The sequence below is a fragment of the Gopherus evgoodei genome, chromosome 4 (assembly GCF_007399415.2).
Source record: "Gopherus evgoodei ecotype Sinaloan lineage chromosome 4, rGopEvg1_v1.p, whole genome shotgun sequence".
NCBI lineage: Eukaryota > Metazoa > Chordata > Testudines > Testudinidae > Gopherus > Gopherus evgoodei.
In genome coordinates this window covers 99,054,229-99,076,073 of record NC_044325.1, presented here as the reverse complement: position 1 = coordinate 99,076,073, position 21,845 = coordinate 99,054,229, and the positions used below count along the sequence as shown (strand labels likewise).

Here is a 21,845-nt window from a genome sequence, read left to right as displayed (position 1 = left end):
CCCTGCCCCTAGAGAAGCAGGTCACCATTACCATCAGGAAGCTGGCCACTCCAGAATGCTGCTGGTTGGTGGCAGATCAATTCAACTTGGGGAGATCAACTGCTTGCGACATTCTCATGCAGGAGTGTCATGCCATGGAAAAGGTACTGTTTCATCCAGTTATAATGCTGGGTAATGCTCAGGAGACTATTGGGAACCACATACATGCAAAGCCATCAAACTGTCTGGGATAACTTATAAACCATCTCTTATCATTTGCTCCCTCCCAGACCCTCATTCCCCCACTCAGGAACAGAACTTATGAATAGGAAGAGATAGATCTCCATGGTGTTCTAAGGGCTGGTTGACCACCATGGTAGGTTTACAGACATAAATGTAGGGTATACTGGAAATGTACATGATCAGAACTCATGTCTTGTCAAACTAGTGGAAGGAGAACTGTGTGGCCCCAGTAACACTATTGACATTAATGGTGCGGATGTTTCTCCAGTTATTCTGGGAGACCTCTCAAGCCCTGCTTCCTTAGTTAATGAAGCCATTCACAGACCATCTGGACAGAATGACAGAGCTTTCTAACTACCCACTCAGCAGCTGCAGAATGGTAATCAAATGTGCATTTGGCCATCTGAAAGGGAGATGGCACTGTTTGTGGAATAGGTTGGAAGCAGCAGAAAAAAATGTGCTAAGCATTATATCAGCATATTGTATTCTATCCAACATTTGTGCAGATAAGGGAGAAAGCTTTAACAGTGGGTGCAAAGACGAGGTCCAGATCTTGTTCAGTGGCTTGAGCAGCTAGCCAGGTATCTCGCAGAAAATGGAAATAAACCAGAGACATATTGTTTGGGATGCCCACTGTCCTTATTTTGAGTCTCATCCCTGAAAATGTGTGGCTATACAATCAGCCGTTAGCCCCTTGAAGTGGGATTCAGGTTCATTGGGTGCTGTAAGTGTGGCCTTGTTCAAGTACTTCTGTGAAACTCCATAAATTATTTTACCATTGTTTAAAGGGATTTCTAACTTTCATGCAGTGATGAGTCATAATATATGAATTTTAAATGGTTTTGATTATGAAACAAGAAAGAGTCATGTAACAAACCAAAAATTAAGTTTTTACTGATGCAATACTACAGCAGCTTTTAATCAAAAATATATTAAACAAAACAACAGTGCAGCCAACGCTGAAAGTGCCGTGCAGTGCAGAACAGTTGGTGGGGTGGAGGGGCTTAAAGTTACAGGCGAGTATACATCTTGCTTCTGTCTCTTCTTGTGGGATTTCGTGCCGTGGCTCAAAGTTCTCAGGGGCACCGAAGGACTCAAAAGAGCTGGGCTCAGATGCATTTTTAATCTGTGCCTAGAGGGGCATGGCTTCTGGGAACACTGCTCCAGGTGGGTGGAGCAGGGTGGAGTTGCAGGTGGCCCCAGTAACTTGTATTATCCAGGGGCTCAAGAACGTGGCTGGGTCCCACCTCTCTGAGCTGCAGCACCTGCTGTCCTAACACCACCATAAGATGAAGCAGCATATTTTGGCTTAATATAGTCTCTCTGAACTGCCTCTGCATTTCCCTGTACTTTTCCATGGTCTCCTTGGTTATGGCAATGTTTTCCTGGTGACTGTGATGTTGTCCTTGGCCACTGTCTCATTTGACAGCTCCATTTTTTTCTCCCTTTGGCTTCTCAGATACTGCCTCCACCTTTCACACATCTTGAATTTTTCTGTGGGACTCTGTTATGAGCTGTGCAAACACCTTGTCCCAAGTCTTCCTTTTATGCCCCCTCAGATTGGACAGACACTCTGCCATTGACAGAGGCCCTCTCCTTGGCAGTTTGGCCATTGCAGATGTAATGGCTACAGGAGAATGGAAAAAAAAACAAAGAGTGGGCTATTGTTTGTTTTCCAGTCAGGCCATGACAGCTTTTTTTTAAATATGAATTACAGACTTTACCTTCTTGAAATTCTTCCCAGTCTCGAGTGAACCTCAGAGATAAGTGGTCTGCATGTGGGAAAGGTACTGATTGCACTGGAATTTTAGTGTGCACAGTGTATGCTGTCTTGCCTTGCCATTGTGCCTTGGATTGCTGGGGGCAGGGGACTTATGTTCCCGGTCATGCTCTGCACTTCTGTTTGTGCGTGGGAGGTGGCTCTGTACTGTCATAGGAGTGAGGTGGGCAACAGAACATGAGCTGCATAGTAATCCCCTCTACATTCCCTTTGTGCTGCCCTGAGTCATGATGATGTTACACTGAAAAGACTAGGAGGCAGAGAATAGCATTATTCAAAAGGCAAAGGGCAGACCAAAGAGATATGCTGTGAAGATATTCACCAAGATGGTCCCCTAGAAGTGCTGTAGGAGTAGAAAGGAGTTGTGAGCTATACTGGAAGGAATGAGTACATGGCAATCCCTATAATGTGAGAACCAAAATCAAGCCATTTCTCAGTCTTAAATTCTGCTTTATCTCACCTGCAGGCATGGAGAAAATCCAGAGATTAGACAGGGTCCTGCAATAACTGTCAGCTACAATGTGCAGGACGCTTACACCTCAGTGAGGAGCATTACTTTTTGTATCTGCTTTTGTATGGGCTTTCAATATGCATTTATACTTCATGCAAACTATTACCACTAACCAAATTCCTTTTCCTGTAACCAGTGTTTCAGTAACTGTTGTATTTTTAGCACAAAGAATGTATTAATTATTTGAATCTGTCACAGGAGGGGGTGGGGTAGAGGCTGTGGCTGCGCCATGCTGTAAGCTGCCATTGTGAGAGGGCAAACGGGTGACGGTGGAAGAGGGTTCACTGGGCAGGACAGATAAGGAAAGGTGAAAGGAAAATGGGCAGATAGGCATGTACCCTTCATGGACTGGGCCTGAAGACTGCTGATGATCCGGGATTTAAGATGGAAAAGAGTTCTCAAGTGAAACAGCTGCCATCTTGGGAATGTGGATTTGCGGGGAGGAGGGAGGATCTGAGTGAGAAAGGAGGGGGGAAGGAAGGGGGTTTGGGAAACTCAGAAAGACTCCTAGTTTATATCTACCTAAAATGAGCTGTGGGCCACCCAGACAGAAATCAGCATAGGGGCATACCACAATTAATAAAAACAACAACAACAAAAACAAAAAACTTTAAGTAGGTACCTACATGCTGAAGTTCCCTCCAGAGGATGTGTCTCTTTGTAGCTCTTTGGTCCCGGCTTGGGTTACTGGCGGGGACTTGGGCTCGGCTGATAGAGGGCAGGAATTGGGCTCTACAGCTGCAGGGCAGGAACTGCGTTGATTTTCACCCGGCTCTCAGGGGACAGCTCTTTGCCCTCATCCCACTCATCTTTCTGGTTGTCCTTTGGCAGTTGGAAAAGTGCTGGCAGCAAGATCCAAGAGTGTTTGCTGGTCTGTCCAGTTCTTTGTAAAATGGACAGGTTACATGTCTCCTGGTGGATGTTTTCCTTGCATCCCTCAACTTAAGGTAGGCCCTCCTGAGCTGTGTGCTCTTTCTCCAGCACAGCTTGATGTCCCAGTCATGACTCTTTGTGGACACCTGCTTCACAATATCCACAAACTGTTCTTTATCCTGATGTCTGACCAAAAGAGCTTCCTGCACCGACTCTTCTCCCAGATGGCAATGAGATGCACGGTCTTCACATGGCTCCAAGCAGTAGCACAAGGCAAGTTGTGGGGACTGTGGAGTTGAATTGCTATAGTACTGCAAGAACACAGGTACATAGACAGGCCAGTAGTGGTTGACTTCAAAGCACTGAGGGATAGCTGTTGAAGCAGTGCATACACACGAACAACAGATCTAACTAAATCAATTCATAGCAAACTTAGTCCACTTTGCTACAGGACTCCAGAATTTTGTAAGTGTGGAGTTAATGCATGGGGATGTGTTGCGTCACGTGTACGCTAGCGTTATAGAACCGGATTAACTCCACTTGAACTGTTTTAAAACCCCCAGGTAGACGAGTTGTGTCTGTTTAATCCATCAGCGGATGGTCAGTTTAAACTTCCCTGCTGCTGCTCAGTTTTCCTGTTCTTCCCTGCCTCACAGGAGCATTGTGAAGATAAATACATTACATGTGTTAAAGATTGTAAGGGGCTCAGATACTACCTTATGAGGCCCTTATAAAGTCGCTCAAATATCTAGATAAGACATATAGAGGGAACACAGTGAATACTCCCAGGGCCGCCCAGAGGATTCAGGGGGCCTGGGGCAAAGCAATTTCAGGGGCCTCTTCCATTAAAAAAAATTACAATACTATATTCTCATGCAGGCCCCTGCAGGGCCTGGCGCAAATTGCCCCACTTGCTCCCCCCCTCCTCCCCATGGGTGGCCCTGCAAAAAATAAACCTTCCGCATCTCGGCACAAACCCAGTTTTGAGAAAACTTCTTTATAAGGTATCACTGGTTCTCAGCATTAGCTAGTACTAAAAGGTACTAAAGCTCATTAAAAGGGTTGGACAAATATTTTCCATCAAAACTTTTTTCGGATTGAAAACTAGGGGTTTTTAAAAAGCAGAAAAAAATCACGGACAATGTCTGCTTTCCTTCAATATCTGTTATGTTTTTTTTAATTGAAAAGCTGAAATTAGTTTGCCAAAACCTGAATATGGTTTGGGGTTTCAGAAGTGTGTGGCCAAATATTTGCTGCTTGCTGTGTTTGATTGTTTAAAGAAACAATAAAAAAATTCTGCTTAAAAAAAATCCAAAACTTTTGAACCATCTCAGCTTGTGACCAAACGCCTGAGCCCATCCAGTCAGAGATTTTTCCATGTTTCTGATACTCTGCTGGCTTCCTTGACTCGTATCTGACTCCATAGCTTTGGGTTAATTTAGGTTAGAACATAAGAGCAGCCATACTGGGTCAAACTAAAGGTCCATCCAGCCCAGTATCCCCAGATGGAGTGAACCTAACAGGTAATAATCAAGTGATCTCTCTCCTGCCATCCATCTCCACCCTCTGACAAACAGAGGCTAGGGACACCATTCCTTACCCATCCTGGCTAACAGCCATTAATGGACTTAACCTCCAAGCGTTTATCTGTTTCCTAGAGATTGGCTCCATGGGGTCCCTCACAAACTGGAGACGGTTACTGTGAGTTTGTCTTTAGTATAGTTTATGTACATATGCCACGAACTGAGCATTTGAGCTTGTTCCAGAATCTGGGATGAGCCTATGTTGTGAAAACTGAAATGCTCAAAATAGCACATGCATGTGAAAGGACACAGGGTGCTAAAATTAAATTAACCCAGGGGTTCTCAAATTGGTGGTTGGGACCCTTCAGGGGGTCACGAGGTTATTACTGGGAGTTGCAAGCTGTCAGCCTCCACCTCAAACCCCGCTTTGCCTCCAGCATTTATAATAGTGTTAAATATATAAAAAAGTGTTTTCAATTTATAAGGGGGGGAGGGGTCACACTCAGAGGTTTGCTAAGTGAAAGGGATCAGCAGGACAAAAGTTTGAGAACCACTGAATTAACCCCTCTGAAGCCTCAAGGAATGCAGGGGCGGGGGGTCTCCCTTGGTAGGGTTGGGAAGGAGCTAGGTGGTGTAGGATTTTGCTCTTCTCATGTGATCCCTCCCTCAGTGACTAATTTTAAATGAAGCTACTCCCCCCTAACATGAATCTCTCTATGGCACTAAAATTAAATATAGACTATAATTTGGCATTTGAGAAGTGAAAGGGATGGTAGCCCTAATGGAACAGCTAACAGCTTGGCTCTCCTGCAAGCCTCAAACTGCTGAATGAGCTTTAGGGTAGGGAAGGCTGTGCCTCCCAAACAGCCTGGCCTTGCCCCCTATCCAACTCCCACCCAGTTCCTGCCCCTCAACTGCCCGCCCCCCTCAGAATCCCCAACCCATCCTGCTCCTTGTCCCCTCCCCATCCCCGACCCCACCTGCAACCACCAGCATGGGCACCTACTCCTGCTCCCTGTCCCCTAACTGCCCCAACCCTCCCGAGTCCTGACAGACCTCCAGAACGCTCACAATCCAACCCCCCCATTCCCTGTCCCCTGACTGCCCCCCCAACCTCTGCTCCCTCCCTGTGCCCTGACTGTCCCTGGGACTCCCTGCCTTTTAGCCAACCCCCCCCCCCAGCCCTGGCCCCTTACCCCCCGTTTCACCCTCACCCAGAGCCTCAGCGCATAGAGGAGCGTTCCTCCATAGCTGCAGCATGTCTCCGGTGGGGCCTGAGGCCCGCCCCACTCAGAGCCGCATGGTCACGAGGCAGGGCTGCAAGCTCCACGCCGAGCGGAGGGAGCTGAGCTCAGGCCCCGCTGGAGCTCACAGCCCCACCCCCTTACCATGCAGCTCTGAGCGTGGTGGAGCTCAGGCCCCACCGGAACCATGCTGCAGCGCTGTCCAGGGACACTCTTGGATGTGCTGAGGCTCCAGGTGAGGAGCGGAGGCAGGGTTGGGCTGGGGCGGGAGCCTCAGTCATTCTCTTGGGAGCCCCTGTGGAGCCCAGGGCAAATCCCCCCTCCCCCCCCCCCCCCCCCGGGCGGCCCTGAATACTCCTCCCTTCTAACAGCCAGGGTGATCTGGTTGGGGATGGGAGGCACTGCTTCAAATTTATTGGACAAGTACTATCTGAAGACTCGATATAAAAGATGACACTTTGAGGAGGGTAGCGGAAGAGCATCAGGATAGGAATCTCAGCACCTTCCCATTTCCCAACACCTTAAGAGAGATGGAGGGTTAGGAAGGAGGGACATCTCACCTGGGCACTGACCCTGTCTGGTATGTTTAACCACTTAGCTGTTAGGAATCTGGTAAAATTCCCAAGTTCTTTGTGAGAGTGGTGAGATTCTGAAAGATTAAGGGGGAAGAAGAGCATGGTATTTTGGGATGAGAGATCTGGGAGGCAGAAGTGCATGAGGAGACAGAAATTACAGAAGAGAAGGTAGAGCACACGACATAGTGAAAGAGTTATAAGGCGGTGGTAGAAGAGAGGCAACAGATATGGAAGACAATGAAGGAAATATGCACTATGATCTACAATAGAAAAGAAAAGAAAAGGAAAAGAGGAAGTTTAAAGCCAAGAGAAAGAATAAATCTCATTTAAAACCCCCCCAGAAAATTGACTATATTTTACAACAGCACACAACAAACAATACATAATCATCTTATTACTTTAGATTACAGAAGGTGTGATTCTGGAATATGTATGAACAAAATCACCAGTGTATTTTACTAATGGGCTTAGTCCACAATAGGTACATTTTTCAAGCTCTGATTTTAATGCATAGTAATGTTTTGTAATTTAGTATATTGAAATGCAACTTTTGTTACCTTTTACATTGGTGCTCAATTTACCTTCACCAGGCATCCAAGCACGGGGGTTATCCTTGTCACTGAGCCTACTCAAAGGCTCCAGACAGGATCCTAATGACCTCCAGCTATCTGGCCATATCTTGCCTCTTGAATCTCTCCCCTTCTTTAAGATACTTATAACCTCAGTGTTCATTCTCTGAGACCAACATTACTGATGAATCTTGGCACTGGCATCGAGGGGGCACTATTTCCCTGAACTGACATTTGTAATGTGACAAACCCTAAACCTAATCCAAACACATGGATCCTGCATATTCTTGTACATTAAATAATCCTACCTATGTCTCGGGGAAAACAAGAACAACAGTTCTTCAAATGTGCATTTTAAACATGGAACCCGATTCATGGTGCTCTTCATACCTTAATATAAATTTTAACCTTTTTCTCCAATGTGTATTTCATATGTACTCTAATGATTCACTAGACAGTGCCAGACAGAGGTGAATTATTAAGCAAAAACAGCAGCCGTACGTTTAATAGGCATCAAATCAACAAAGGATATTTATTAAAAAAAATCCTATGAAAAAAAGAACAGAAAAATTATTTGAAAACCAACCTACCCACCAGCAAAAAATCAAAACATCAAAACCCTCTGTCAATATGAGTAGATTACAGTTCGGCTTTCCAGAAATGATCCCACAAATAATTAAGGAAACACTGCAAATGCAGCAAAGTGGAACTAAAGAGTAATCCTAAAATAGGCTTTCAAGCATGCCAATGTCACTCCACCTCCATTCAATTTAAGCAGCTTAAGCAAAGTACCTGTTACCCTGACACATGAAGTGGTTTTGATCAAATAAAGTGAAGGTTTGTACTGTAAACATAAAAAATGTTTTATCATAAGTGCTTGTTTCAGAGAATAAAAAAAAATTATTTCAAGATTTTCAATTTTTTAAAAGTACAAACAAAAGTCTTTTCTGAGGTTCTTTTAATTAATTTCATTATATCAGAACACACACAATGAACAGAATGAAAGGAAAGGCAAATTATTTCTGCAAGTGTGCTAAGCACTTCTCAAGTGGCTCACTGTATTCAGTGTGTCAATGCGTAGTTATGCTGACATATATGGTGGCAGATCACCTCAGAAACTATGCTGCTATACAAACATAGTTCTATTGTTGGCATTCTAAAATAGAACAGCTATGACAAAATGCTTTTGAGAGTTAAAAGCAAAATGCAAACTTTATTAAAAAGTTAGGTCCATATTTTGCTCTCATTGACATCTGTGCATTGGTAAAGCAGTCATCAATAAGAGCAGAATTTGGCACTAGGTTTTTTATTATTAACACAGCACGCTCTCTAAAAAAAGTCACACAGATTAATGCCTATTGTTCACAACATAATTCTGGTTAGTGGAATTCAGTTTTTGTGAGAAAGGGGGCAATGCACAAAATTATGCTAAAGTGTACTTCTCATACATCACACAGAGAGCAATTCTTCTGGGAGAGGCTCTCTACCACTGATCTTGTGCTGGCCTGAAGATCATTAGCTGTCAGTTCAAGTTTCCTATCTTGAGACTTTCTTTCCTGGATTTTACTATTAATTTCCAGCTGTAGTCTACACATCTGGTCTTGTAGCTCACTGATCAGGTTCACTACTGACTGCAAGAAGGAAAGAGAGACAGGTGAGAAAGAAAATGACGGGGATTAAGGAAGAAATAAGGGCAGGAAGCACAGAAGATTATTTCACAGTCACAGGACTACGGAATACATGAAGTTGGGAAGAGACTACAAAGAAACAAGCCTGATTTTTCCTACGTGAGATAGGTGTAAATTGGTGTAAATCAGGAGTAGCTCCATTTAAGTAAGTGCTCATATATCAAGGGGATGGATGTTTTAGAAATACCTGAGACAGAGAGGTTTAGTGGAGTTACTTGTGATTTACATCAGCGTGAAGGAGATTAGAATTTGGCGCCAGGTCTTTACCAATCTGCCCAGCAGGATACAGAGATATGACAACAATTGGAACTTATACTGTGATGTTGGCCAGCTGTTCTGGAGCAATTTGTGACCACAGACAGCCTTTTTTTTTTTTTTTGGCTGCGCTAAAATGCGATCAGTTATATACATTAATATATGCACCCAACATCATTTACTAGTAAAAAGTTGTCATGTGATCATTCTGGACCATAATCTACTCTGTCATATAATGTATAATTACAGACATCCATGCCAAAAGAAATCCTACTCCAGAAAATGAATTAGTCGACCTCCATTCTACTACCACAGGGGTGGGCAAACTATGGCCTGCAGGCTGAATCCGGCCCACCAGCTGTTTTAATCTTGCTCTAGAGCTCTTGCTGGGGAGTGAGGTCTGGGCCTTGCCCCACTCCAGTGCTCCAGCCAGGGAGCAGGATCGGGGGCCACTCCACATGGCTCCCGGAAGCAGCGGCATGTCCCCCCTCTGGCTCCTATGCATCTCAACCCCAATTTTGTGAGCATTCATGGCCCGCCATACAATTTCTATTCCCAGATGCAGCCCTCAGGCCAAAAAGTTTGCCCACCCCTGTACTAGCAGGTCCCTTTATACTCAGGACTAGTAAGGATAAGAACAATAGGTCCCTAAACCATCCATTCTGCCATTTAGCCCCACCAACTTGGGCATGTTCCTGACACACATGATTAAGCAACACATTTTGGAGAAGCCAAAATGATGCTCTAAAAAGGAAGGCAGCAGAATGACAATATATAGGGTTATTTTAAAATTGTGAATACATTCAGATAGGGAACAGCTTCCCTGGAACAGTCAATAAAACAGGACACTTCTAGTTATGGGAAGGAAACCAAGCGCAAGTCTGTAGTAAAAGTTATGTGACGTCCTATTCCCCTTTCTTAATTAAATGGCTCAATCTTCAATGCTTCCTCAGAGATTACAAAAATTTGGAATTGCTCTCTTAATATTCATGTATATTGATATCACGTATTTTACAGCCTCTCATTTTTTCTAGGCAAAGTAAATCTTATGACATTAATCAATCACCTAAGTGAGTGGGAAACTTAATGGGCAGCAGAACACCCAGAGGGAATGGGGACCTGCAAAAGGGGCACAGAAGAGATTTCCAATTTTTCTATTACAAAACATGAAAATCCTCTTAAAAGTTTACACTTACCTGAAACTCTCCTGCAGTGCAGTAAATGCAAAGCTAGCTAAAATTGTAGAAGGGATCACTGAGAACTTCTTTGTGCAGGGGAGCAGTTTATTGGGTCTCGGCATATATTGTTCCAAACAAGCAAATACTCTACAGAACCAACCAAGGTGCACTAATGGCTCAGAACTCCAAAAGCAGGATCAAAGCCTTTAAATATACTCTCTCTTTTAATTTCCGAAGGTATGCACATCAGCAATCTACAGAAGTTATATGGCAAACAGGTATTTCATGCTAAGGCCCTGATTCAGCAAAGCATCGGCTAACTTTTAAGCACATATTGAAGTGGTTTGCTGAACCAGGGCCTAAATATATGCTGTTTTCAGATCCCTTCCTCCACTTAGCAGTGAACAGCCTCTTTAACATTTAGGAAAAGTTGTGTGGCCTGCAAAATCTGGGTATTAGTTCCTTTACAGATTTTGCTACACTGTGCCAGGACTGTAGGTAACAAAGCCAGGCTCCTGAAGCATCAGCTAATGCAGATGGAACTGTATCCCTCATATGCTGAGAAGACTGAGTGACCACATCCATTAGCAACTTTGCAATAACACAGCAGGGCAGTGGGGAGGGAAGTGTTTCTGTAGCCAAGCCCATCATCCTATCACATTATTGCCAGGGGAACTCCTGGAAAGCACAGGCTTTGTGTAAAATCAGGATACTATCCAGAGCCCTTGATTTTCCATGTCTGGATTTTGTTCCATTTTCACAGTCATTGCCACAACAAGGCAGCAGTTTTTTTAAAAATTAACACTGTGCTAGTAAATTCCTATTGAATACTATTACTGCTACAGGCTGAGATTTTAAAAAGAGACTAAGGAAGCTAGACACCCATCTTCCACAGAATTTCAATGGGAGTTGGGTGCTTGCCTAACTCCCTTAGTCTCCTTTGACAATCCCATTTTTTATTCTGCATTTGTCGTTGGCAGGGAACAGGGAGCACTATTAACCTTTATGAGGTAGAGCCAAGCTAGGTTTTGCAGAATCCTTGGTGAAATCAGATGTGTGGGGCCCATGCAGACTTCTGTAGGTATGCATTGGCACAGGTAAGGGACTGGCAGCTACTTTAGTGGTAGATTCCAATCCTGGCAATGCAGGAGTTTGGCAGCTGGGAGAAGATCCCCTCTGCTTTCCAACTCTTTTCCACTGTGCTCCAGTGACTGGTTCCTGGAATGTGGGGCTGTGTGCGTCTGTGCACTCTGGACTTGCCTTGAGCCACCCCTGATAAGTTGGAGATGGTAAAACTCCCTGTCCTCCCCATAGACAATAAGATGGGTCCATAGAGGGAAAATGCTCCAGCTTCAGTCTCTGCCTTTGTAGCTGCATGTTCTCGTTTTATAGGGAAAAGGCTGAGAATACATTCTTTTCATCTTTCTCTTTTTGCTTCTCCTCTTCTGGGAATCTCTTTCTATACGTTTTCCTATACCAGGCCTTTTCTCTCTCAGCATTAAAGGCTGTTATAACTATAGCTGGAGTTTGATTTGAGCCAAAGAGTGGATCTAAACTCCCCTAGACTTTGGGGAAGCTTAGAGCCAGATCTAGGATCAAACTATGTGGCTCTTGGCTTTCTCTGAATATACGCACAAGAACGTTCAGAAACAGAGAATGCACCCTCTCTCTTTTGCCAACCTCTTCCCCACAGCTCTCAGACGAGGCTCAGAAGATCTTGCAAATTAAATCTGGATTGAGGTGAAGTGATGCAAAAAGCTGAATGTCAACTCCACCTACTAGCAGCTCCAGGACTGCAAGTGATAGGCTCCTTAGAGATACAGACATATCAGAGATAAATGTGTTTCTTTTGGTTATAATTTCTAGATACAAACAAAAAGTGCCTCTAAATAACCCTAGCCACAACAGATGAAGAATCATTGTACATGGGACATAACTTTTCCTACTGACCACTAAAATGGTGGCACAGCAGAGATTAGTTGCTACTGTTTGAGTCTCTCTTCTTATCCCAGTAAACTCTGTACAGAAAAGAATTACTGAAAAAACAAGAAGCATTCCAAGATTCGTTTTTCCCACAGCTAAAAACTATGGGTCCAATTCTGCCGCCTGTCCTCATCTGAGTAAGAGCTCCAGGATATGGCACAAAACTCTTTGTCTTGCATACACATACTCCCATTGAAGTAGTTTTGCCTGTATTATAACTTCAGGAAATTACTTTGTTGCTTTATCGCACCAGCAAATGGAACTATAAAACATACAAATCTGAAGAAAATGTACAGGGCAAGTTTATGTAGATGTGCTGGGGGCACAAATGTGGAAGCAGAGCGCCAGGACCCAATTCCCCACTCCCACTGCCAGGAGGGACCAGGGCACAATCCCTTCAAACAGGACACTCATGATAGTGACAGGGCTGTGTCCCTCTCCTGCACGCTGTCTACCTAAGACAAACAAGATTGTATTGTCCAATGGGCCAGAAGGGCCAGTGCAGCACGTGTACACCCTCTGTGCACCACGGACCTTAAGGAGTGTGGCAGTGCATTGCCTTCAATGCAGATCAGTGCGTAAGCTACACTGTCTAGCCAACACCATACAAATGGTCCATTCATACAGCCAGAGTGTACAATACTAGGTGCGGAGAGGGATGGGTAGGGTGGGGGGAGGGGAGCATGACAGTTGTTCCTGACACCACCTAACAGAAGACCTGGTTATGCCTCTGTACACATATTGCAGGTGGCTCCAGTGCAGGTGGTCACTTGATACTGCAGCTCTTTACATAACCTCATATTTTTTAAATAATTTCCAAGGGGTCCAGAGCTTCTAAAGAAAGGAAAAAGCTACAGAGAGCTCTTCAGGTGGGACTTGAGAAACCAGCTCATAAATCTTTACAGTGCTGCACTGTGACAGAAGAGAGAGTTATTTTGCGGAGTGGACATTAACGTTGCAGAGCTCAGGAGTAGAACCTGTCTGTTTACAAACTTCTATCCTCTTGGCCCTCCTGTTACATGGATATAAATAGCACTTTCAATTTAGCTCGTGCTTTTGAAGAGCCAGTGACAACTGGCATTCAGTGTAAAATTAATACCTTTGAGGGGAGCTTAGAGAGATTCAGACTCTTTGTTACTAACTAAAATCAAAACCAAACCACAGCTGCATGTTGTGCAGGACAAAGTGAAATGGATTTGAGAGATAAAACTCAGAATCACTCCCAGATATACTTTGCCTTATCTTCCCATAATACTAGAGAGAGAATTTAAGAAATTCTATCTAGCTGATGGGAAACAGCTGGTTTAAAATATAAAAGCACAGAATTAAAAATTACATATATGTTTTAGTTAAATTATCCTGTGTTTTTGATACTCATTTAAAAATAAATTTAAAAAATCCAATTGCAAGAGGCAAGTTTTAATATGCAGTATAATTTGCAGGCAATTTAAAAAGGCTTAGCTAGAGAATGCCTCTGGAGTAAAATAGCACTGGTGCTGGGGTCAGGCCTTAGCACTATCCCCTCTAGGTAGTGTCAACACAGCGTCCCATCAATCAATGTCATACCCACCTGGGTCAATCCCAGCCCCAGTCTAGAGCACAGTGATTGGCTGGCAGATGGCATGGTGCTGCCTAGAAAAGGCAGTGGCTGGTGAAGGCAGTCACCTTCCGCTCTGCCTCCTGCATCTTCACCCACACTCCCATGCACCTACCTTATTCCAAATGTTTATTGCAGCTTCAATTTCATTTAACAGATGCAGTTACTAGAGGGTGCTATGTACATTATGGTTATTTTGCTCAGTCAGTGCTGGTTTGTACAGGTTTGGCTCTCTGAAGCAACCAGGTGGGCCACAGCATGACTCTTCAAATTCAACAGTCTCAGTTTTTCTTACTTTGGGTGGTAGTCTCTTAGCAGTCAGGATCAAACTGACCCTCACATTGGGGTTATGGTGGGGGTCAGATCTACCAACCCTAGAGAAGTTGACAGTTTGGCATATACTTTAACCCCACATTTCTCAGCCATTCCCACCAAACTAGAACCTTCCTATCACTTAGGATAGGGCAATGTAGTCATAACCCCCCACGTTGAAAACGCCTGACACAATCCAAAGGAGATGGGATTACCCCATTCTGATGGGATGTTTGGATTCTTGGGAGCACCTACCCCTTAGTGAGAGATTTGGCGATTTCCTTGTGAAGTAGACTACACAGACCTGGTTAGACCTTAGGGTTACATGGGATTCTACACTTAAAACACTAATAGTTCTGAGTGAAAAATCATGGGGAGGCCATAGATGATAAAAGGGGCACGTGTTACTTACTTGGCTGTCAACCACTGCCAGAATTTATCCTCCCTAATGCTATCAAAGTTTCAGAAACCTTGAGAAGCTCAAAAATCCCAAATTCCAAACCTAGAAGTGAGCAGTAAATTACAGCTCCCATAGCTAACCTATGTACAGTCAGCATGTGTCCAACAGTTTGTTGGAAGCATTACAGAGGACAGATATTTTACACAACCTGAATTTCAAATTTTTCCTAGGTAAATTTAGAACAAAACATTTTTCTGCTGCAGTAAAGTGCAAACCTTAGTCCCAGAATATAGTCCTTGTAATCCTCCCCTGGCAGGCTACTGCAGAGCTCCATTCTGTTAGGGGCACTGATCCCCACCCCGGCTGAGGTGCAGGGAAGTTCTGGGGAGCTGTGCTCTGTGATGTGCCTGGAAAGTGGATTTCCTGCAGGGTTCTCAATATCCTATTCACCTCCTCACCCCATGTGCTAGAAACAAAGGTTCTGCTATGTCCACTGCCTCCCATACCTGCAGTACGGTCTAGTATTTGTCCCAATATAGACATCATTTCTTTTCACCAAGATTTCTCTTCATTTGACATTTACAGTGTAACTGCAAGAAACCCACCTGTCCTCCACATAAGGGAAATCCTGCCCTCCCACTCCCCAGGTCTGGTGTTCATGGCTGATTCAGAACCAGTACAGATCTGCTGTATGGGACCAGGCCACAATTGTGCTAAACCACCGGCTATTCCCTCCACACAAACATGGGGCACATCAGCTGTGGTAGACCTGAAACTGCAGCAGCAGCTGCAGAACTGCATTGTTGGCTTTGGAAGGATTCCTACACTCCCCTCCCACAGCTCTGTGGAAGAGGAAGGGTTACGTGATGAACAATTTTAATGCATGTTTTTGGAATGGACTCTGGGTCTGACTAAAGTGACACAGTAACCTTTGACATTAGTAAGTATGAAAAGGAAAACACACAGACACAAATACAGTAGCATCTAGGGCACATTACCAAAGGTACAGACAGTGCACTGTAAGCGGGAGACGGCTGTTGCACACGCATTTCAGCTCAAGTGCTTCTCAGAACTACAGTATAATGCATGAGACTGAGCATCAGAAAATAAACAAGGAACTAAGTGAGACTCACCTCAGCTTTGTTCTGCTTCTCTTCATATTCACTCTGTTCCTTCTCCATGCCAACCAACTTAATCTTCAGGTCTGAAACTTCTGCCATTAGATCTAGTTTCTGAGTCTCTAGTGACGTTCGACTTAGCAGCTCCTGAAAGAACAGCAGAGTTTTCCCCCTAATTATTATTATTTGTATAAAACACTAGCAGTGAACTAATGTATTACTAACATTTATGTGGACAAAAGTCCCTGCCCAAGGAATTTACACTTTCAATACAAATTCAAGATGACTCTATATCTTATTTAAGAACCACCATTCACTCAAGCGTATAATTTAAAAAAATTGTAACTTACTGTAAAATGTAATAAATTTACTTTTAAGGATTTTTTAAAAATTAAACCGGAATTAAGCAGTAGTAAGTCACCAGGACCCAAGAGTGCTGAAGAAATTCAAATATGAAATTGCAGAATTAACAACCTATCACTTAAATCAGCCTCTATATCAAATGATTAAAGAGTAGCTAAAAAAGGCTCCAGAGGCGATCCTGGTAATTGCAGGCCGGTAAGCTAACTTCAGTACCAGACAAATAGGTTGAACTATAGTAAATCACAGAACTATCAGACATAAATAAATACTATTCATTGGGCAAGTCTCAACACTGCTTTTGTAAAGGGAAATCATGCATCAAACTATTAAAATTCTTTGAGACTGTCAAAAAGCATGAGGAGAATGGTGAGCTAGTTGATATAATGTACTTAAATAAACCTTTGATAAGTTCTCTCATGAAAGGTTCTTAAACAAAGTAAGTCGTCATGGGATAAGAGGGAAGGTCCTCTCATGGATCAGCAACTTGCTGTTGCAGAAAAATCAAGCAACTTGACTGCAAACGTAAGAGGAAAGCAGCCTTTTCTACCCCCTCCACTGTGTGTATCCTTCCAAGGATGTCAATGAATTTTGCAGCTATTTTTCCTAAATGTTCTTCCATGTAAGCTACTAGATAATATTTTTTTCAGGAGAATGTTTGTGTCCAAGCTGTTTCATGGCCAGGACATCAAGCTGGAGCAGTATGTGGAGGCTGAATAAGCACAAGGACATAATCCTACACAAATCTTCAGATGACACAGTAGAAAAAAGTGTATCAGATAAAATCTTTTCTTAGAGTTTTCTGCAGTCCTGTGACTGAGCGCCTGAATTCCAGAACACTTACCCAGACAGAGACTGATTTTAATATTACAATGCAATAATTTAGATTGAAAAAGCTTTTTATAACGCATTATTCAGCAAAATATATGTTCCACAACATGGAATCCCACAAAAGGCTCAAGAAATCCACTTCAGTTGCTGCGTTAACAGAGACAGGCAACTTCTTTCCTATCACATGAATGTACCCTGAAAGTTTTCTTTGCACAGTGTAGCAACTGTTAATTTTGGAAGCGTACACATGCTGCAAAGTGAACAATGTTGAATGGAAAGTGATGTGATCTAACTGGAATCCAGCACAGAAGACAATGTCTAAACTGAGCCACATATTAACTAGAAACATTTGGCCAAGGCTTTTGCTTAAGCAAGCGAGCTGAGTTTATTTTTTTGAAGTATTAGAAATCTATGGCAGAGCATGGCATGATTTGGATAGAAATAGTAAAAGTGATTTTCATACCAGTCTCGGGTCATGTTTGGAAAACATCCATTTCTTAAGATTTATCTCCTCACACCTTTCAATTTCCATGCCAGTCAAAGCCAAGAAAATAAGATGACAAGGATAGAATTTTCAAAAGCACCTAACGTACTTAGGTACACTTCTGTCTCATTCTCCAGAGTGATGTATACTTTTAGGAGCCTAAACCTGCTTTAAAGTCAATGGGCCTAAGTAATCTTTAAAAATAGAATGTCAGCTCCTAAACCACATAGGCATATTTTGAAAATTTTATCCCAAATCTGAAATGGGGTACTAAAGAAAGGAGGCTAGACTCTGATCTCAGTTGCATGGGATAAATTCAGAGGAATTTCACTGAAGTCAGCATAGCTACTCTGGATCTACACTGATGTTATGGAGATCAGAATCTGGTTCAAAATTATTATGTATGTATAATATGGTTTAGAACCAATGAAGGATTTTGAAAAAACAAGCAAAAATTTTAAAGTTATACAGTCACTATTTATTTAGAACCCAAATTTAATCCACCTCAACATTCTTTCAATCTGGTGGAGAATATTGTCTGGATTAAAAATAGTAATCGACTGTCATCTGTGCTGCAGCAGCAAGTATCTAAACCACCCACTGTTCCCACAGTTGTGCCCATTCTTGCTGACATTGTAAAGGGTATTTGGGCACAGACAGGAAAATAAACAGAACAGGAACGTCGTGTTTTATGCCTCTGCCTATGCATCCCTCAGAGTGTTGCATCTGTCTGATACTGAATTATTTCACTGAGTTACATCTGATTATTTCCTCTTTTGTTTGTTTCAGTATTTATAGTTTAATATTTTATTGATGTAATGTTGTTCAGAAACTTTGTTCCAAGAATTACTCAATATATCATTTTAGTAGTGACTGCTTTTTACAAAACAAATTCTGTTTTCAAAACTGTGAGCCAAAATCCTTATAATATATAAAATATAAAAGTTATTCTTACACTTTTCAGCCTTCCTGGAAAGCAAGGATAAAGCACCACAACTACAGCAACATGTAAAGGATCAATGTCCAGAAGTATTTATCACTCCAAATTGGCACAGGCATTACTACTGTAACTTTAAATTAGAATTTTAACTTCAAAAAGGGGAACTGCACAAAAATGAGGAAGCTTGTTAAATGGAAATTAAAAGGAACAGTCACAAAAGTGAAATGCCTGCAAGCTGCATGGAAACCATTTAAAAACAACGTAATAGATGCTCAAACAAAATGTATACTGCAAATTAAAACAACAGGACCAAAAACATGCCACCATGGCTAAACAGCAGAGTAAAACGTGGCTAGAGGCAAAAAGTCATCCTTTAAAAACTAGAAGTCAAATCCTATTGTGAAAAATAGAAAGGAGTATAAACTCTATGAAGTTAAGTGTAACAGCATAATTAGGAAGGCCAAAAAATATCTGAAGAGCACCTAGCAAAAGACATACAAAAAAAATTGCTGTTATCTTTTAAGTACACCAGAAGCAGGAAGCCTGCCAAACATTCAGTGGGGCCACTGGACAATTGAGGTGCTAACTGAGCACTCAAGGAAGATAAACCCATTGCAGAGAAGCTAAATGAACTCTTTGCATCAGTCTTCACTGCACAGGATATGAGGGAGATTCTTACCACTGAGCCATTCTGTTTACGTGACAAATCTAAGGACTGGCTTAGACTGAAGTGTCAATAAAGGAGTTTTTGTACAAACAGATAAATTAAACTATAATAAGTCTGCAAGATCGGATGGTATTCCCCAAGAGTTCTGAAGGAACTGAAGTATGAAACTGCAAAACTATTAAGTGTACTATGTAATCTATCACTTAAATCAGGCTCTGTATCAGAAGACTTGAGGACATCTGATATAATGGAGATTTTTTTTAAAGGCAGTAATTAGAGCAGGCGTCCCTAACGTGGTGCCCGCTCCCGCATACTGGCCGGCAGATGAGCATCCGCTGAAATGCCGCCGAAAGTCGGCGGCGATGCCTCTGGATGACGCTGCTTGTCAGCGGCAAGTGGTGTCATCCAGAGGCGTTTCCGCCGAAATGCCGCCAAACTTGGGCGGCATTTCGGCAGATGCTCGTCCCCCACTACAGTCCTTCGTCTGGTGCCCACCAGACAAAAAAGTTTGGGGGCCACTGAATTAGAGGCAGTAATAAATAACTTCAGTACCAGTAAACTGGTTGAAACTATAGTAAAGAACAGAATTATCAGACACATAAATGAACACAATATGTTGGGGAACAGTCAACACATCTTTTGTAAAGAGAAATCATGCCTCACCAATCTATTGTAATTTTTTGAGGATGTCAGCAAGCATGGGGACAAGGGAGGTCCAATTTATATTGGACAGTTGGACTTTCAGAAAGCCTTTGATAAGGACACACGCCAAAGGCTCTAAAGCAAACTAAGCAGTAATAGGATAAGAGTGAGGGTCTGGTCATGGATTAGTAAATCATGGATTAAAAGGTTAGAAAAAAAGGGTAGAAATCAAAGTTCAGTTTAAACAATGGAATGAAGGAAATAACAGGGTCCATAAAGATCTGTATTGGTATCTGTGCTGTTCAACATATTTATAAATGGTCAGGAAACGTGGGTAAACAGTGAGGTGGCAAAGTTTGCAGATGCACAAAATTACTCAAGATAGTTAAGTCCCAAAGCTGACTGGAAAGGGTTACAAAGGGATCTCTCAATGCTGGGTGACAAAATGGCAGTTAAACATCAATGTTGATAAGTGGAAAGTAATGCATACTGGAAAACATAATCCTAACTATACATACAAAGTGATGGGAGATAAATTAACTGTGACAATTCAAGAAAGAGATCTTCAAATCATCATGGCTAATTCTCTAAAAACATCTGCTCAATGTGCAGCAGCAGTCAAAAAAAGCTAAAAGAATGTGAGGAATCATTGGCAAGGGACCGATAGTTAAGACAGAAAATATCATAGTGCCACTACATAAATCCATGAAACGCCCACACCTTGAATACTGCACACAGTACTGCCCCATCTCAAAAAAGATAGAATTAGAAAAAGTACAGAGATGCAATAAAAAATGATCAGGGATATGGAACAGCTTCTATACAAGGAGAGAGAAAAAAAGTCTGGGGTTTTGTCTCCATTACATGGTTCAGGAGTGTGGAAAATCCACACCCCTGAGCAATGCAGTTATATCAACTTATCCCCTGACATAGTTACCGCCTCTCGGGGAGATGGAATACCTATACCAATGGGAGCAGCTTAGTTTCTTCACTAAATACTACAGTAGTGCAGCCGCACTGCTATGCTGTATGTGTAGACAAGCGCTGGGACTGTTCAGTTAGAAAAGAGATAACTACGGGGGGATACAGAAAGAGGTCTATAAAATCATAAATAGTTTGGAGAAACTGAAGAGGAATGTCTTATTTATCCCTCGCATAAACCAAGAAGTAGGGGTTACCTAATGAAATTAATAGGCAGCAGTTTAAAAACAAACATAAGGAAGTACTTTTTGTGCACAGTCAACCTGTGGAACTTGTTGCCATGTGGTGAAGGCCAAACATATAACTGGGATTTAAAAAGAATTAGATAAGCTCACTGAGGATAGATCCATCAATGGCTAGTAGCCAAGATGGTCAGGGATGCAACTCCATGCTCTGGGTATCCTTAAACCTCTGACTGCCAGAAGCTGAGACTAGACAATGGGATGGATCACTTGATAATTGCCTTGTTTCATTCATTCTCTCTGCAGTATCTGGCACCAGTCACTGTTGGAAGACAGGATATTGGGCTAGATGGACCATTGGTCTGACCTGTATGGTCGTTCTTATGTAGCTTTGTATCTTACTGTGAACTTGGTATGAAGTAATCAACAACATATTAAAAAGGCTAGAGCACCAGGTCTGCTGCAACTGTTGCACTTTGGCTCCCATATATAAACCTTAGTTTGACTGTTTAACTGAAATGTTTAGAGTACTTTTTGAGTTTGACATCGGTTTGAAGTTTCTTTATTATTGTTAAGGACCATGATACTGCAGGAACACCACTAAAAAAAAAATTCTGTATCAAAAACATGTGCATCAATGCAATACAAGATCTTTCCTTAGACTAGACTGTATAGTATTTCCTTATGAAGATTTTGCCACAGTTACTCACGTAGAACAGTGTATCTTATCCATTCAGTAGACCCATGTTGACTTTAATGGTTCTGTTTGAGCAATAAGGTGCTATTCAATGTAATAAGTAACTATTTACACCAGCTGACGTTCTCTCCTGGATCTAGAAAGTCTGTAACTTTTGGTTTGATATAAAGCACAGTTTAAAGTTCTTGAAATGGATACCATCTGGAAGCAATTACTTTAATCTTCTAGCAGAT

General features: G+C 42.4%; 1 protein-coding gene across 7 annotated transcripts in view; it reads right to left on the bottom strand.

The window, feature by feature from the left end:
* The window catches only part of PPFIBP2 (PPFIA binding protein 2), a 210,665-nt gene that overhangs the window by 56,001 nt on the left and 132,819 nt on the right, over positions 1–21,845 (bottom strand). For 5 of the 7 annotated variants that reach the window (XM_030560305.1, XM_030560306.1, XM_030560308.1 and 2 more), the window contains 2 exons: positions 15,844–15,975; positions 8,746–8,928 (listed from right to left, as the gene is read on the bottom strand). In XM_030560305.1, the coding sequence (XP_030416165.1) occupies positions 8,746–8,928; positions 15,844–15,975 (315 nt within the window). The remainder of the gene's footprint in view (positions 1–8,745; positions 8,929–15,843; positions 15,976–21,845) is intronic. The other 2 variants (XM_030560310.1, XM_030560311.1) reach the window with 1 other exon arrangement.